This window comes from Chrysemys picta, chromosome 15 (assembly GCF_011386835.1).
Source record: "Chrysemys picta bellii isolate R12L10 chromosome 15, ASM1138683v2, whole genome shotgun sequence".
Taxonomy (NCBI): Eukaryota; Metazoa; Chordata; order Testudines; family Emydidae; genus Chrysemys; species Chrysemys picta.
Genome location: NC_088805.1, coordinates 9,090,357 through 9,107,588, shown reverse-complemented (window position 1 = coordinate 9,107,588; position 17,232 = coordinate 9,090,357). Strand labels below are relative to the sequence as shown.

At 49.4% G+C, this 17,232-nt stretch overlaps 1 protein-coding gene across 3 annotated transcripts in view; it reads left to right on the top strand.

Annotated features, from left to right (window-relative positions):
• NOS1 (nitric oxide synthase 1) overlaps positions 1 to 17,232 on the top strand; it is a 141,164-nt gene that overhangs the window by 61,271 nt on the left and 62,661 nt on the right. For all 3 annotated transcript variants that reach the window (XM_065568303.1, XM_024108100.3, XM_065568304.1), the window contains exon 2: positions 11,678 to 12,929. In XM_065568303.1, the coding sequence (XP_065424375.1) occupies positions 12,196 to 12,929 (734 nt within the window). In that variant the 5' untranslated portion in view covers positions 11,678 to 12,195. The remainder of the gene's footprint in view (positions 1 to 11,677; positions 12,930 to 17,232) is intronic.

Below are 17,232 nucleotides of genomic sequence, written 5' to 3'. Positions count from 1 at the left end.
GGAAAGTTGCATAAGGGGAAAAGCAAGGAGAAGTCTGACATACGGGTAATTCTTTCTGACTGCGTGAGGACCTGTCAGAGCTGCAGGATGCTAAGACAGCAAAACCCAGGGCCTGTCTAGGCTTTGCCCATGAATTTCTAGCAGGTGAGGGGAAGGTCTGTTTGATTTCTCGCTGCACTTTATAATTCTGTAGGAAACAACTGAAAATTAGGAGTTTAGGAGAAGTGAGAAGCTCTACACTTTTTTTTGCAGGATAGGAAGATTTTGTGTGTGTGTGTGTGTGTATGTGTGTGTGTGATGTCAAAATGTGTTTCTTAAACAGCTTTCAGTGATGGGTGGGGAAGCAACATTGACACCTCTGTGCCCAAAGCACAATTTCCTGGGCAAACAAATCAGATTGGAGACATTAAGGACTATGGGTCTGATTTTTGCTAGAACTCAGTACCCAGTGGCTCAGTGTAGGCACCTGAATGCAGGGGCTTCATTTCCAGACGTGCTTCGCATCCATCTGCTGCCATTGCTCTGTGGGAGTGCAGCACTTCTGGGAATGTGGCTGAGGTCTCAGCATGCCCTTTGTCTCTGAGGAACTGGTTTAGCCGCTCCCTAGCCTTCCTTGGAAAACATTTTTAGTCATGATTTCAGCTTGTGTGTATAACGTCACCTGTAACGCTGCTAGCTGCATTTTGCCATGATATTATTGATCAGCAAATTGAGTTTTTTAAATCATATCTCACAAGGCACACCTTGTACAAACATTATTACAATAGTGTGTAGGGTGCAAACACAGGGATATATTCTGTCATGGTGGGGTTTGAAGAACTGATTCCTACCAGATCACTTGCAGGTGTTGGGAAAAGGGGTGACCTCTGGTAAGCTTTTTGGTATGCGTGTAGGTTCTTTTATGGTTTTTAATGTTCTCTCTCTAATGCTTTCACCTTAGGAATAAATGTGCTTGCTTATAAAGAGCTGTATGGTAACTCATCATCGTGGGCAGTTACGTTGTTCATAGCCTTTGACGCATAAGCAAAATGCAGGAGCTGGCCTGGTTAAGCAGTCTGGATTGCTGGGGCTATCACAAGGTAGGCAGGGAACTGTGCAGCCTGGAAAAATGCTGGTCAGCATGGAGAGAAATGTGGGTCTGTGCCCCAGAGATGTCTGCTGGGAGCCGGACACCTACGAGTGGGTGCCCTCATGGGACCACAGAGTGGTACAGGTACAGTTACCGTGAACTGTAGCAATGGCCACTGCATTTAGGTACCTAGATAAGTGCTGGGATCCTCTGAACATTTGGTCTTGCATGGTCTCAAAAGATCTGTGGAGGTGGATCGTCAGACCTCAAAGGTAAAATATAGTGGCTTGGGCAGAGGCCTTGGGAGTTGGGGGCTCCTGTATCCTTACCACTTTCTATGACCTTGGCCAAGTCACTTTGGCTGCCACAGATTGTGGATGCCTGACGTAAAACTCCTTGGGCCTGGTATTCAGAGGTGTTGAGTCCCTAGGGCCCCCAGTGACTTCAGTTGGAGTTATTGCTGCTTTACACCCATGTGAGATCAGGATCTGGCCTCTTCCGTGTCTGCTGCCCCCACTGCCAGATGGGGATAATAAACATACTGCCTGCCTCATGTGCAAGGATTAAATCAGTAACTGTCTGGGAATTGCTCTCGAAGTGCTAAATCGTTGTTGGTATCCCAGTCGTGCCTAGCGACTCGTTCCAGACCAGGACCCCATTGTTCTAGGCACAGTGTGACCGCAGAACAAAAAGACAACCCCCACCCAAGGAGCTGACAATCTAAGTGCTGTTGCTGTGTAAACTAGCACTAATAACGCGGTTATCCACCTCGACAATTACATTCTCGCGTGGTGTGCACACTGATTGTAGAGTCTTGTTTACACCGCTATATTACTAAGCTAGCCTGTCTCGTACTCCTGTCCACTCCTGTGAGCTTAGGGGCTGGGGGGCCCCACAAGGGAGCCCAGGCAGAGGTAACCTCAGGCACAGCCACTGGACAGACCCATCAGAGAGGCAACTCGAGAGCAGAGCTGGTTGCTTTGTGCAGACGCAGCCGGTTTAGGGCAGCATCACCCTCGCAGACGGGCCCGTCAGGCACAAGGCTTAAAGAAGGTCTGAGCTTGAGAAAGGGTCTGTGGGAAATTCCCCCACTCCCGTCACCGCCGATCTTGCTCAGCTTTCGTGTCCCTGTTGTAACGCAGGCGCGATCCCCTCCCCCATCTCGATTCACCCCAGCTGGGGGGCAGATGAAGTAAGGGATGTGCCCATGTTTGGCTACCCAGGGAGCGGGGTCTCCCACTCGCAATGAGGTGGACCCTCTCAAACAAGCCCCCATTGCAGGGAACAATGTGTGTAGTGGGGGGTCTGAGAGCCATTGAACCAAACTGTAAACCCTGCGTATGATGGAAACCACTTCCAGCTGTGGGTGGGGTGGCAGCCCCCCTAGTTCCAGCACCCCTGTCCCATTGGCAGTAACTCTCTCTAGGCAACTGCTGTCACTAGCAATAGCAGGCGGTCTCCCTCCTGTGGCAGAATGAGGGGTGATGAGACGCTCTGGGTACAAAAGGCTGCGAGGGAGAGGCAGAGACTATTGGCCTGAGATCGCAATGGGACCCCTCTCTCCCTTCCATTCTCAGCCTGCCTTTTCTCGCGCTCTGGGCACAGCCAGTGTGTGGGAGGCTAGAAAGCAAAAGACTTTCTCTCTTCATCTTTGCTTAAATGGCTGTTGAGCGGAGGAGCTGGGAGACTCTCCAAACCCTGCCTCGTTCCCCGCCTGCCTCTCCCTGGCTAGGTCTCCTTGATGCATGTTCAGGAACTGAGCACTTGTTCCCAGTGGAGTACGGGGAGGAAAAGGATCCTGGGACGGGACAGGAAGCTACCTGGTGCTGGGTGCACTGCCCCTGGTTCTGATCTCTTACGTTGGTCAATCAGGACTTACAATAGTGGAAGTGAAATCGGGCTCTGGGCTGGGAGTTGGGGAAGGAGAAGATGGACTAACAGGGAGGGAGAAGTTGAGAAATGGCCTCGGTACCGTACGGTACCAGCCATGAACCCTGCTGTATCGCTGCTTCTTTGGATAGCTACGATGGTATCTTCTGTACTAGTTGTGTATAATGGGCACCGTGGAGGGGAGGTGGCGTTAGTCTGTCAAGTATCCCATCTCGGCTACACAGGGGCAGGGGACGCTGCAGAGAGAACCACAGGGAATATTGGAGGACAAAAACCTATGTCCCAAATGCAGCAGTTGACCTCACAGCTGTCAGGGCCAGGTCCCCATCACCTGGTCCTGAAGTACAGGGCAAGTGCCAGCTGAAGACACCAAAATGGTTCGAATAACCCGAGGGCACAGTCTGTCTCAAGTACCCCACAAGGGGGGAGGATCCCAGAGGCCAGCTCCAGCCAGAGCCCAAGCGCCTACACTGGAGCCCCCCAGCCTGAGCTCTGTGAGCCCGAGTCAGCTGACCTGGGCCAGCTGTCGGTGTTTAATTGCAGTGTGGACGTACCCCTAGTGACTTGAATGACCTGATCCCACAATAGGCGGGTTATGCTGCGTTTGAGTGGCTTGTCCCCAACCGCCATCCCCACCGCCAAAGACATGTTATGAGACCTCCCCTCCCCTCCACTCATTGCACGTGTGGCTTCATTTGGTCCCAGGGAAGGGCTGTGCTCACGCAGGGGGAGGGATAGCTCAGTGGTTTGAGCATTGGCCTGCTAAACCCAGGGTTGTGAGTTCAATCCTTGAGGGGGCCACTTAGGGAACTGGGATAAAAATCTGTCTGGTGATTGGTCCTGCTTTGAGCAGGGGGTTGGACTAGATGACCTCCTGAGGTCCCTTCCAACCCTGATATTCTATGATTCTAACACCCTCAGGCTGCACAGCTCAGGGGCCAGTCTCCGGCTGGAGTGGGTGAAGATCTGCCCTAGGATGGGCCAAGCCTTGCCCTGACTCTGGGCACTCCCCCAGGGTCCCAGAGGGGGTGAGGCAGCTTGGAGCTCAGCCCAGAGTGTCTGTGCGGTGCAAGTTGGTTTTTCTCCTTTCAAACTCAAAGGAAAGGCAGCGAAGGCCCTCCGTGAAATTAAGATGATTTTGCCCTGGACGATTCCTCACTCCAGCTGCTTGGCAGCGTATCCTGCCTATGTCCTAGAGCAGCGCTGGTTAGTCTCCCTTGTGGTTCTGCAGTTCTGTGCATGGAGATGGAGTGCCGGGAGCCGAGTCTGCTTCATGCGGCAGGGGAGAGCTGCTGGCACCCCCCTCAGAAATATTCCCCCTCTTGGGCTGGGATCTATGGTTCTGGGCCCTTAGGTGTGTGCCTGCCCCGTCATGGTGTAAACGCAGTGGCCTGGGGTGGGGGTGCTGCAGAAAGGAGTGGGGAACCTCTTGATTTCTTTCCCCTCCGAAACCAAGGAGGGAGGCAGCGCCACTGGGCAAACAGACTTCCACTACAGGCGCTTTGCTGGGACCGTTTGTACGTCGTCCCTGAAATGTATCTTGGGACTGCAGGGCCTACGAGTTTCAGAGGAGACAAGAGAGTTAGGTGCCCAGCTCTGATTGGATGTCAACGGGCTTTGGGTGCCTAACTCCCTTTGGCACCTTTGAAAAGCCCAGCCTGAGAGTAACGAGCAGTGTGGTGTTGGAAATCAGGGTGGGAAGGTGAAGATCGTGGGGGTCTCCTCCCCTGGGAATTAACTTACACATACACCTGCCATTTGGTGCAATCTGGCCCATTTTAAATGCAAAATAATGTTCTGTGCCAATATTTTGCTGAGCCCCTGAGTAAGCTGCCCCGGCAGGGAGGGTGTATTGCTGTCTCCAGAATCGGGGTGACTCCATCAGAGAAACGGCTCCAGCCCTGGCGGTGGAGTGCGAGCAGTGTTAACCCTTTGCACACCTCGCTGCAGCGTGCGACGGAGCTGCACCGCAGAGCCAGGAGGGCTAAATCTCTCAGCATAGGATGGGCTCCAGCAAGCGGACCCTCAATACTCGAGTGGATTAGTCTTTATTCTTTTGCCCTTTTATTTGTTTGGGCTGAATTGCAAATCACTCTGCCTTCCAGAGAGCTCACTTTATATCCGTGGAGGAGAGAAGGAGCTAATGCTGAGTGCCTGCTGCACATGCAAGCCGGGACTCTGCTCCTCGGAGCTCCTGTTCTTCGCCTTGGGGCCTGGCTGGGACTCGGCTCCCTCCTGCCTTGCTGGAGCTGGTAGGTTTCCCCTAGGCCGGGACGTGGCCCCTGAGGTCCTGCTCCTATTGCTGCAGGGTCCCCCTGGCCATCTGGAGGGAGGGGGCACTTCCCCTGCGTACAGAGTGACGCTTATTCCAACTGTAACCATGATTGGTTTTCTCTGGAATGCATGAGAGTTACTTGAGTCCAGCCAACAGGCTGCTGTTCGGCAAGCTGTCTGCTCTTTTCTTTGTGCACTAGAGAAGCGGAGTGAGAACTGGCTTTCGGGAGTAAAAATCCAGAATGTGCATGGTTTGGGGGATCTGAGACCGTTTGCTCTGGCATGCAAATCCTTCTGTTCCAAGCGCAAACAATAGGCCACGTGTGAAGCAATCGATCCTGCCTTGAAGGAGCTCTTTAATATTCAGATTCCAGTTGCAACTAAAAGGAACTTGGGAATGGAGGGGAAAATGTTCAAAAGCACTTAGGCTAAGTCCTATTTTTAAATCTAGCTTAGGCCGTTAGGAGCTAAGGGCTAGTCAACATGATGCAGCAATGCACACTAGAGAGGTGTGAAGTCCGCAGCTCACCAAAATCTTGCACAATAAAGGGTCCATGCAGACGCTAGTGCTGCTTCAACAGTACCGTGTTAATACGCAATAGGGAACTTTTAGTGCGTGCCAACAGGGCCTAGAAGGACCAGTTAGTGTGCAGCACGTTGGTGCGCTTTTGAATTCACACCCCTGCAGTGTGCATTGCCGCACGGTGTAGACCAGGGGTCGGCAACCTTCAGCACGCGGCCCATCAGGGTAATCCGCTGGCGGGCCGCGAGACATTTTGTTTACGTAGACTGTCTGCAGGCACGGCGTCCCGCAGCTCCCAGTGGTCCAGTGGTTCGTCGTTCCCGGCCAATGGGAGCTGTGGGAAGCAGCGCAGGCCGCAGGGATGTGCTGACCGCCGCTTCCCGCAGCTCCCATTGGCCGGGAATGGTGAACTGCGGCCACTGGGAGCTGCGGGGGCCATGCCTCTGGACGGTCAATGTAAACAAAATGTCTCATGGCCCGCCAGCGGATTACCCTGCTGGGCTGCATGCCGAAGGTTGCCCACCCCTGGTGTAGACAAAGCCCAAGTCTCTCTGAGGGTATGTCTACACTGCAGTTGGAGCGGGTGTAGTCCCTAGCATGAGCAGAGTAACACATGCTGTCTTTGCTTGAGCTAGCATGGTCAAAATAGCAGTGTGCCATGGTGTGGGCAGCAGCTCCAGCCAGCTGCCCAGGTGCGTACCTAGGATCTCAGGTGGGGTCGTGCTTGGGTGGCTAGCCCATGCCCGAGCCACTGCCCATCCTGCCATGGCCATACTGTTATTTTTAGTGGGCTAGCTTGAGCAGAGCTACCACTTGTAGGTCTACCCGAGCTGGGAATTACACCGCCAGTTACGGTGTAGATACAGCCTGAAAATCAAGGGAATGTAGGAGACTAAGGCACCTAGGCATTTTTGAAAATGTTACCCACCGGCTTTGAGTTTGTCGGGAGCTGAGATTGATAAACTCACTGCATCTCCACCCTGGGTGATTTTCCATTAGGTGAAGTAGTTTGTTTTGGAATCATTCCCTGAGAATTGAATTTCAGGGGATGGGAGTCGGGGGGATTCTTGGACTGCCTCCTCAAGTTGGCATCTATTGCAGGAACACTTTTGATTTGTAGTAAAGTGAAGGAGGAGATGAGTTGAGATCAGAAGATGATATCCTTCCTCCAGCTAAGTAACACCTTGCTCCACAGGTAGTCCCATTGCCTGCAGTGGAACTAGCCAAGGAGTAAGGTGCTACTCAAGGTGAGTAAGTTAATGTGGGAATCTGTTCCTTAATTCAGTGGCTCTCAACCTTTCCAGACTACTGTACCCCTTTCAGGAGTCTGATTTGTCTTGCACACCGCCAAGTTTCACCTCACTTAAAAACTACTTGCTTACAAAATCAGACCTAAAAATACAAAAGTGGCAAAGCACACTATTATTGGAAAATTGCTGACTTTCTAATTTTTACCATAGAATTATAAAATAAATCAATTGCAATATAAATTGCACTTACTTATATTGTACTTACATTTCAGTGTATAGTAGATAAAGCAGTATAAACAAGTCATTGTATGAAATTTTAGTTTGTACTGACTTCGCTACTGCTTTTTCTGTAGCCTGTTGCAAAACTAGGCAAATATCTAGATGAGTTGATGTACCCCCTGGAAGACCTCTGTGCACCCCAGGGTACGTGTACCACTGGTTGAGAACCACTGCCTTAACTCTCTCCCCCCGTTAGGGTCGTTATATGATTTTTCACTCTTTCTCCTTGTCCCTCGGTGCAGGCTCGGTGTTCAGATGGAAAGGAGGTGGGATTAGATGTTTGGCTGCATGTGTGGGTTCTCTCTGCGTGCTGTACTGACTTGGTCAAACAGCCTGTATTCCGGGCTCCGACTGAACTGCCCAATAAATACACAGACTTCGTTTTTAGCGAAGGAACTTGGTTAGGTTTGTTGCCGACGAAGCACGGTGCTAATGCCCTGGCACAATGGTTAGAGGTACACTAACACATGTATGCTTGTGGCAATGGACCGGCTCAGGCAGTGGTGGGACTTTCCTCTGTTCCCTCCGCCAGACAAAGACACTCCCTTCGAGACTTTATTTTATACGTTAATGCAAACAAGTTACGTACTGCCCCTCTGACGTAGTTAGTGACACCCTCTGACGTAGTCAGTTACCACCCATCGCCTTGTGCATTTGTATTTATTACACTGTCATCCTGGCCTTATCTCTAGGATGGGTCAGCATGTTCCTGTTATCTGTGGGGAATGGAGATATCCCATCTCCTAGAACTGGAAGGGACCTTGAAAGGTCATCGAGTCCAGCCCCCTGCCTTCACTAGCAGGACCAAGTACTGATTTTTGCCCCAGATCCCCAAGTGGCCCCTCAAGGATTGAGCTCACAACCCTGGGTTGAGCAGGCCAATGCTCAAACCACTGAGCTATCTACATTCCCCCACTTTTTGTCTTTTTATGGGGTGGACATTTACCCATCGTCCTGGAAAAGCATAATGAATGGACTGAAGATGACCCAGTGGGCTAAACACTGTTATGTGGTCACCTTACTTTACCGTTTACACATTCATGCCCCATCTGTTCCTTGGTTTGCACATTTGTCTGTACGACTGATGGACAGATTTTATTTTCCAATTATGTGTAGTTTTTTATGGTGGGCCTGGGAATGTTAGGCCCAGGACTTTGATTGTGGAATGTAGTTTTATAATTGCTATGGTATTGTGGTTTGGCCCAGATAGCTAAACACTCCTATTAGGGCATTTACTGTTACCACCTCTATTATTATTATTGGTAATAGGCAGAGTGCTTTGAAATTCTGGGATAGGTATTATAACTGTGAGTTTTACAGTGCTATGAATATGAGAAGTAAAAGAAATGTGGAGTATTGGCATTACAAATGAGGCCTTTCCATATACATTTTTGTAATTGGTTGCTACACAGTACTGTCCATTCATGTTATAGGTTCCCTTCCTGCTGGTTGTTACCCTTTGGTAAGCTTTACTGGGCAGGAAACAAGAACGGCTAGCTTCTCTGTTCCATTGGTTGCATGGCTTCGTGATACCCCAGTAGTTGACGTAGATACAGTTGTTTTTTATGGATGCTGTTTTTTAGATAACCTACTGAATGGACAGTAACCGGTTTGTTAAATATTGCTGTGCCAGGATTTAGTATTGGTGCCCAGACACTGAACAAGATTGTTTTGAATAACATGTGCCTTACTTAGGATGCGTTGTCACTGACCCCAAAGTCTGCCTGGTACTACCAGGGAATTTTTTTACCCAATTTGAAGTGACTGCGTAACGTAATTTTTTAAAACCAATTTGGGTTTAGTTTTTTTTGCCTTCATATTGTTTGCTGCCATTTATTTGTTGATTTTTTTTTTTTTTTTTTTACTTGTGTGTTGGTTAACCAGTTTAGCCAGGTTATGCACATTGTAAATGTTGTACAGCAATAATCCAACAACACAGCAATAATACAGTTGCTTTTACACAATAGCCAAATTTAAATTAAATGACAGTTTAACCTGGTTCAGCTAGTGGTTTCTAGCTGATTGCCAATTTAATTGTTCATACACCTCTACCCCGATATAACGCTGGCCTCGGGAGCCAAAAAATCTTACCGCGTTATAGGTGAAACCGCGTTATATCGAACTTGCTTTGATCCACTGGAGTGCGCAGCCCTGCCCCCCTGGAGCACTGCTTTACTGCCAGGGCTGGCTCTAGCTTTTTTGCCGCCCCAAGCTTAAAAAAAGGGGGGGGAGTGCCGGATCGCCGAAGCAAAACAAACAAACAAACAAAAAAACGTCAGCCTCCGGGAGCGCGTGGAGGGCGGCCAAGGCGGCTTGCAGGGGGGTGAAGGGCGGCGCCCGCCCGCTCCCTCCGCTCGTGGGCAGCCAGGTGCTGCAGCCCACTCACAGCCAGGCAAGAGGGGTTCCCCCCTCCCGCCTTGGGGTGTCTCTCCCAGCCGGGCAGGCGGAGTCCCCGGGGGCTGCAGGAGGTGCTGGCTCAGCCGCTCCTTTAAAGGCGGCTCGGCTGAGCCAGGCACAGAGCGGCGGGGGATCGGAAGCCGGTGCAGGCGGCGGGGAGTGGCGCATCTCAGGGAGCCCGGAGGCATGGTGAGCGGCGGGGATTGCTAGTTCCTGCCCCCCGGGCGGGGTCCGTGCCCCTGCTGGGCTGGGAGCAGATCGCGGGGAGCCGGCCGAAAGTCCGGGGGGGCTGCCAAAGCAAAAAAAAAAAAAAAAAAACCACCACGACAGGGCGGCCGGAATGTGCCGCCCCAAGATTGGCTGGAATGCCGCCCCTTACAATGTGCCACCCCAGGCACGTGCTTTCTCGTCTGGTGCCTGAAGCCGGCCCTGTTTACTGCGTTATATCCGAATTCGTGTTATATCGGGTCGCGTTATATCGGGGTAGAGGTGTCTATGGTAGACTGAGGTGTAGTTGACCAGTTTTTTATTTATACTTTGTTTTTCTTTTCTTGATGCTTGGGGGTTTCTTTACTGTATATTGATATCTTCTGATGCCTTTGGGGTGTGATATTTTTGGGAGGGGGGTTGGTCTGTGGCATGCAAACCTAAATAGCTTAAGTTAGTTAACATCCTAACGTTTTTTTGTTTGTTTTACATTTTTCTTGGTTTTAGTAACCCAGATTTAATACATTTATTAACGCAGTGTGTTTACAATGCGATAGGGGCCAAGCTTTTTATAACGCAAGCTATATTTTTGCAATTGTGGTATAGACATTCATTTTTCACTTGAGGTGCATTACTGATATTTTATGTACTAAATATAATGTTTAACTGCTTAAACTGATGCTTACATTTTTTTATGAGAAGGTGTATTGCTTTCCTTTGCTGAGCTTTGTTTTAGCAGAAGAGGTAATGTTCAAATTTTTACCCAAGCTTTTTAGAGTTAATTTGCTTGTGATACCAATTTCACTTTTGTTAACTGTTTAGAGGCACAAACGTTAACCACTGCTTTCCTTGAACAGAACTTAAAAGAGAATAAAAATGAAACCAAAATGAATTTTAAATACAGGTTTATGCAAATATTTTGAGGGTATTAAATTGATGACACTTGGTTGTGTTTGGGAGACAAAGGTGGAAACCTGTTGAAATTGTTTGGTTAGCGTTATGCATAAATTGTTTTTTTTTAACATTTTTTCTATGATGTTCTTATGACGATATATTTAATAAGGTGCAAACAAGTTTATAAAAACCCAAATAAGAAATTGACATTTTGTTCATATTACTTTAATATTAGAGGTTTCCCTTACATTTTTGTTTTGTTTTGTTTGTTTAAATAAAAAACGTGTGATTAGGTTGCTCCTGGGGCCAGGTCTACACTACACACTAACATCGGTATAACTACGGGATAAATCCACACCCCTGAGCACCGCAGTTATACCAGCCTAGCCCCCAGCGTAGATAGCACTGGGCTTCTCCTGCCGACATAGCCACTGCCTCTCGCGGAGGTGGATTAACTACACCAACGGGAGAAGCTGCAGCATTTTATGGTCATCTCTGCCAGGCAGACTTTGGCTCATGAAGATACTTTGTGGAACAGCAGCCAGAGCCTTTGCTGGTGTAAATCAATGTAGCTCCATAGAGTCCAGTGGAATTATGCTGATTTACACCAATCAAAGAATTGGCCCCAAATTTTCCTTACCGGGACTTTATTCCGCATCTGCTCTAGTTAAGCTGGAAGAACTAGACAGTGGGAGAGTTTGCAGAGGAAATAGAGCTTGGGATGATTTCAGGGTACAGCCAGGCTTTGAAACCCAGCTCTGGAGAGGGTATCTGTGCTGAATGTTTTTTATCAGGGTGTCTAAGTCATTCAGATCTCTCTCTGCGGCCCGTACTTAGCTCTGTCCACGCTCATGTCTTTCTCTCTCTTTCTCTTTTTTTTATCCCTCTTTACAGACAGAGAAGCTCAAGATCCGTTCAGAGCCTAAAAACTAGTCCGCGGAAATGTCTGTGAAGTGAGCCAGTTCCCAAGCACAAGATCAAGGGATGGTTCGAGGCCTGTCATGTCTCCTCTCTAATGTTTTGTCCCTGTGACCCTCTTCAGCAGAGAGATGCCTAGTTCTGTGCCTGCTCCCGCCAGCCCAGCCTTCTGTGGGTGACACACTCTTGCTGTCCCAGTGAAGGTTATCTGGGCTGCTGGCGTCATTACCTTACAAAAGAGAGAGAGAGAGGAGGGAGGAATGAATGAATGAAATTATGCTGGCGAAGACAGAGCTGGAACTGATGTGCAACGACTGATGCTCTGCAGATTTTGCCACAAGGCAAGTCATTCCAGAGCCAACAAGTTCCTCCTTGCAAGCAGAGAGAAGCTGTGCTCTCTTCTCAGCCGCTAGTCTCTCTGCTCAGCGGTGGGCTAGCCTGTGCTCAGTGGGTCTAGAGGGCTTGGGCTGCAGGCTAGAAGACCAAGGGCTACAATGGAAGAGAATGTGTTCAGTGTGCAGCAGATACAGCCCAATGTCATTTCCGTGAGACTCTTCAAGCGCAAGGTTGGGGGTCTCGGGTTCCTGGTGAAGGAACGCGTCAACAAGCCCCCAGTAATCATCTCCGACCTGATCCGGGGAGGGGCAGCTGAGCAAAGTGGGCTCATCCAGGCTGGGGACATTATCCTGGCAGTCAATGGCCGGCCCCTGGTGGACATGAGCTATGAGAGTGCCCTGGAGATCCTGAGGAGCATCGCCTCAGAGACCTATGTGGTTCTGATCCTGAGAGGTCCCGAGGGCTTCACCACTCATCTGGAGACCACCTTTGCCGGGGATGGGATGCCAAAGACTGTTAGAGTAACCAGACCTTTGTGCCCAGCTGCCAAAGCGGTCGACTTGTCCAATCCAAGCATCCACGGCAGAGATCTGCAGCAGGGTGCAGACCATACCATGGGCTCGGCTAGTTCAGCCTGGGCCAGGGAGAACCGGCAGGAAGCAGAGTCCCTTGTGCACGTCAATGGTGTGGTTACCAGCACCAAAGGCGAGGACTCTTTGAAGGGAAGGGACAATGCCAGTGCCAATCCTTGCCTCAACGGTGGGGTCGAAAACAATGAGCTGCTAAAAGAAATAGAGCCAGTCCTGAAACTCCTGAAGAGCGGCAGTAAGGAACTCAACGGAGACGCGCCAACCAAGGTGGAGACAAGAGATATAGAAGTCCAGGTGGACTGGTAAGTAACTACGTACATTTTTTACCTTTGGTATATTTTTTACCTTATGGTGACACAAGTCAGATGGGTTTGATGGGGTCAGGTTAGAGCCTTCTCCAGGTCACAGACCTATTGCCCACTAAGGCTTGATGGTCAGGAGAGAGGAGGAGGGAAAGAGAATGACAGCTAGAAAGGGAAAAGAGAGAAAATGTGGGAGAGGGAAATGGAGGTAAGAGGAGGACAGATGCATGGGGGAGCAAACAAGAAGCGGGCAAGAAGCATGGGAGAACGGAAAGGGGAGAAAAAGGAGATTGGAAGAGGACAAAGGGACGGGGAAATAAAATTCCACGGACACCGGAGTTAGCGATGTGGTATACCAGCTTGGGCACTGGACAGGTATACGGCACACCTGGCTCCTATTCCTGGTTCTGCCACTGACATGCTGCCTGACCTTAGGCAGAGTTCGGTGCCTCAGTTTCCCCATCTGTAAAAAGAAGCCAATGATATTGGCCCTCCTAGTACAGTGCTTTGAGCTTTGTTCATAAAAGATGCCATATAAGAGCTAAATCTTTTATTATTACAACCCAAACCTTCCAGAAGGGAAGCTCAGCTTGCTGTAAACGATGCTGCTCACGGCCACTGTATTTCGAAATGCTCTACGCCTGTTCTGCCCCCCAGACCCAGCTGCTGGCCGTCCAGTCCTGCTCCTACAGCAAGCAGTGGGAGATTTCAATGAGAACAGGTTTGGATCCTAGATGAGCAGCTCCGCTTCTCTGTTTTCACACAAGCAGGAGAAATGCTATAAGCCGAGAGTCTTTAAAGTGCCCCCGAGAGCTTGAAAAGCTACATTTCACTAGAATGTAATTGAGGAGCTGCGTAATTCCCCCCCTGTGTTTTTAATTGTTGTTAATTGTTCTGGTGTTTGTGCGCTCACGAGAGCAGGCTCCTTCCCAATTAGCGCTCTCCTCCTGGCCATTTATTAGCAGTGATGCATTGCCGTTTTCTAGTCCCTTTCCCCAAGAATCTCAAAGCATTTTACAAACATTTGGGGTACATCTGCCTCGCAAAACCAACCCCAAAGCAGTGAGTCTCAGAGCCCAGGTCAACCGACTCTGGCTTGAGGGGCTTGTGCTCTGGGGCTAAACATAGCTGTGTAGAGATTCCCGCTCAGGCTGGAGCCTGGGCTCTGAAACCCAGTGAGGAGAGGGGGTGTCAGAGCCCTGATGCCTACAAATGCTACGCTGCCAAATGTCTACACTGCTATTTTTAGCCTGGTACCATGAGCCTGAGTCAGTTGTCCTGAGCTCTGAGACTCACTGCCACTGGGTGGTTTTTGCCGTTTGGATATACTCTGAGTCTGCCAGCCCCCCTGTGAGGTGATGGCTGTTAGTTTACAGCTGGGGAAACTGAGGCACGGAGCAGTGACAGCCACTGTTTTCAGAAGTGGGTCACTGATTTTGGCAATCTGAGTGTTTGGGGACGTGGCTTGAAATGCCGGCGGGCCTGATTTTCAGAGGTCCTGAGCATCCTAAATTCCAGCTGTAGTTAGTGGGATCTGCAAGGGCTCCACACCCCTGAAAATGAAGTTGTGGGTGTCTCAGGTTGCGCACTCAAAAACAGAAAGCTGCAAAACCAGCAGTCACTGTTGGAAAACTGTTGACCTAAGGGAGTCACCAGCATCACGGAGAAAGTCAGCGGCAGAATCAGCAGCAGTGGAACCCAGGAATCTTGACCCCTATGCGCCTACTTGACCTGCTAGACGTCAGTCTCTCTACGTCCCTCCTTTGTTCGCCACAGTGACAATGCAGCAACTTCTGTGGAATGTACTGTGATGTCACAAAGACTCACTGTGGTATTGCTGAAGAGGTAGGGAAGGCTGATTGTAGAGGAGACAGCCCCTGAGCATAAGCCCAATGAATGGCTTGCCATGCTAGGAAGGCAATAAGCCAGGGTGAATCCAGCACTTATATGAGAGTTGGCTGGTGAATTAGTCTAAGTTTGAAAGTTTGCAAGGGTTGGGAGCAGGGCAGTGGAGGGGGAAGAGACAAAAGGGACTGGAAAGCCACACAGCTGAAAGGAGCCGTGTCCTTTTAATAGTATCTAAAGGAAGTTGAAAATTTTCTGTAAAAATGGTTTAAGGAAAACTGTGCCTTTGAAACTTTTGAGAACAGTATCGGCATTCTGTGGTAAATGTCAACTTTTTGACAAAACACTAACCTGAAACCAAAAAATATTTCTACCTGGAAATGTCCCCAGGGTGCCTCCTGGGCTGTCTCATGGCTCTGTTCTCCTCTCTGGCTGGGTTCACTAGCTGGAGTACCTGACTCATTTTCTGCCGAAAAAAAGAAAAAAAAAGTCCAACCAGCTCTAATAAACTCCACGATAAAAAGTGCGTGTTTTTTTTTAAAATCAGTAGGTTTCATGCAGAATCACGGTGAGGGAAGGTGAACGGCTTCAACTCTCCGGCTTATGAAGAGAGGCCAAAGAGCAGAGAGAGCCGTCCCATACTTTATTCCCGAGGGTCCTGAGCCTGTGAAACGCTGAGCCCCACCTGCAACAACGTACTAAGAACCCTCAGCTCTCAGTGAAGTCCGTGGGAGCTGAGGGTGCTCCAGTCCTAGCTCCTCCATGGAATCTGTCCTAAGCAGCTGTCCCAAGAACCAGCAAGAATTAGTGGCCCTGAAGAAGTTAGTGTTTAACTAGACCTGAAAGAGCACACTAGCATCCTTGGGGAAACTTTAAAGTGGCCTCTGGAGAGAAACTCTGGCCCAGGCTTCACTCAGAGGCTAATATAAGGCTGAGAGGGAGCATGAAGCCCTGTAAGAATGAAAAGGGCAGTGGCATAATTCACTGCATTGTGGGTAAAATACTGGGGCACGGTGATGCTAGTGGTTTTAGACAGACGTAGAAGAGCAGAAACGCTGCAGGAAAACTGGCAGAGAGCAGCTCTGTGCGTCAAAGAGTGTTTTCACCCTCAAGAGAGACGTGGGACAGTCATCCCAATCCCTACTCACCACTACACTGGGCTGAAGATGGTCAACTCATTTTCTGTGCTATCTGCTCTGTCTAAAACAGGGCTGGTGCATTGGGGAGGCCTGATCATACAGAGAGAGACACTGGGACAAGCCCAGAAGTCCCAGGGAGACTGGACAGCAGGATAACTATGGATTCTGCATTGAAATGCCTATAAAACAAGTAACCCTTAGAAGAATTAGGCAGTGGTTAGGTGCAGCTGTGACATCTTGGGCTGTGACCTCTTCAGACCTCCAGTTGGGCCTAATCAGAGTGGGAATGGGAGATCTCCAGGTAAATCCCAATTATTGCAGGTCTGATGTTTGCCCTTTCGTCCGAGGTCAGTACTGAACATATGCCTCCATGTGGCGTTAAGGATGTTAGAGACCATCTTTTGGATAAGAGCTAAAGCTGAGGTGCCGACCACTCGTGGTCACTAAAGGTCTGGTGGTACTTAGTCTCAGAGTGAAGATGTTAGTCTCAGTTAGAATCTAGTGTGAGTAACTGTGTTCTGTCTACCTAATTCCCCCCCTGCCTTTGTAACTGGGTGCCATGTTGTTCTCTTCCTGAACCATTGTGTAACATTGCACATGTTGTTAAGAGGCTGCTGCGTGGTCCAGAGATGGTGGTATTTCAGGATAAAGCCAGTTCCCTTTTGCAGAGCTTTGGGGATTCTTTGGAAGAAAAGGAATGATGCAAATGTGGAGTTTATTAATAATGGGTCAAGTAGTGAGGGTCTTGCTCAGGACAGTCTCCCTCTGAAATCAGTGAAAGTTTTTCCTGAGTAAAAAACGAGTAAGAACTTCAGGGTTTTGACCCATTACTACAATATCATATGTAAGTGTAATACCGAAAGACCCTGGTCATCAGCGAGTGGGATTGAACCTGGGACCTCTGAAGCTAAATGCATGAGCCTCTACTGCATGAGCTAAAAGCCACATGGACTTTAGCTAAGGCTGTAGAGGAGACTCATTAATCTGTCTCTAAGTGGTCTCAGTGCCACTAGATGGGCCAGAACACCACATCCAGGAGGTGTGTGGGTTACATAAGGGATACAAGAAGTCACTAAGACTGCACCTGGCAGAAGGTGGCTAAATTGCATCCTAAGCTTCCTTGATCTGTATTCACCTGGGAAGATGCTTCAGATATTAGATACCATCCATCCACTGCTGTTTTCTGGATACAGGCTCGCCCTGTGTATTTGCCGTCCGTCCTCAGGGTGGGCTATAACCACAGCTGAGTGTGCGCTGTTCGGGGCAAACCAGCTGTAATGGAGTTAATATAAAAATATACCCTGGAAGTGGGGAGAAAG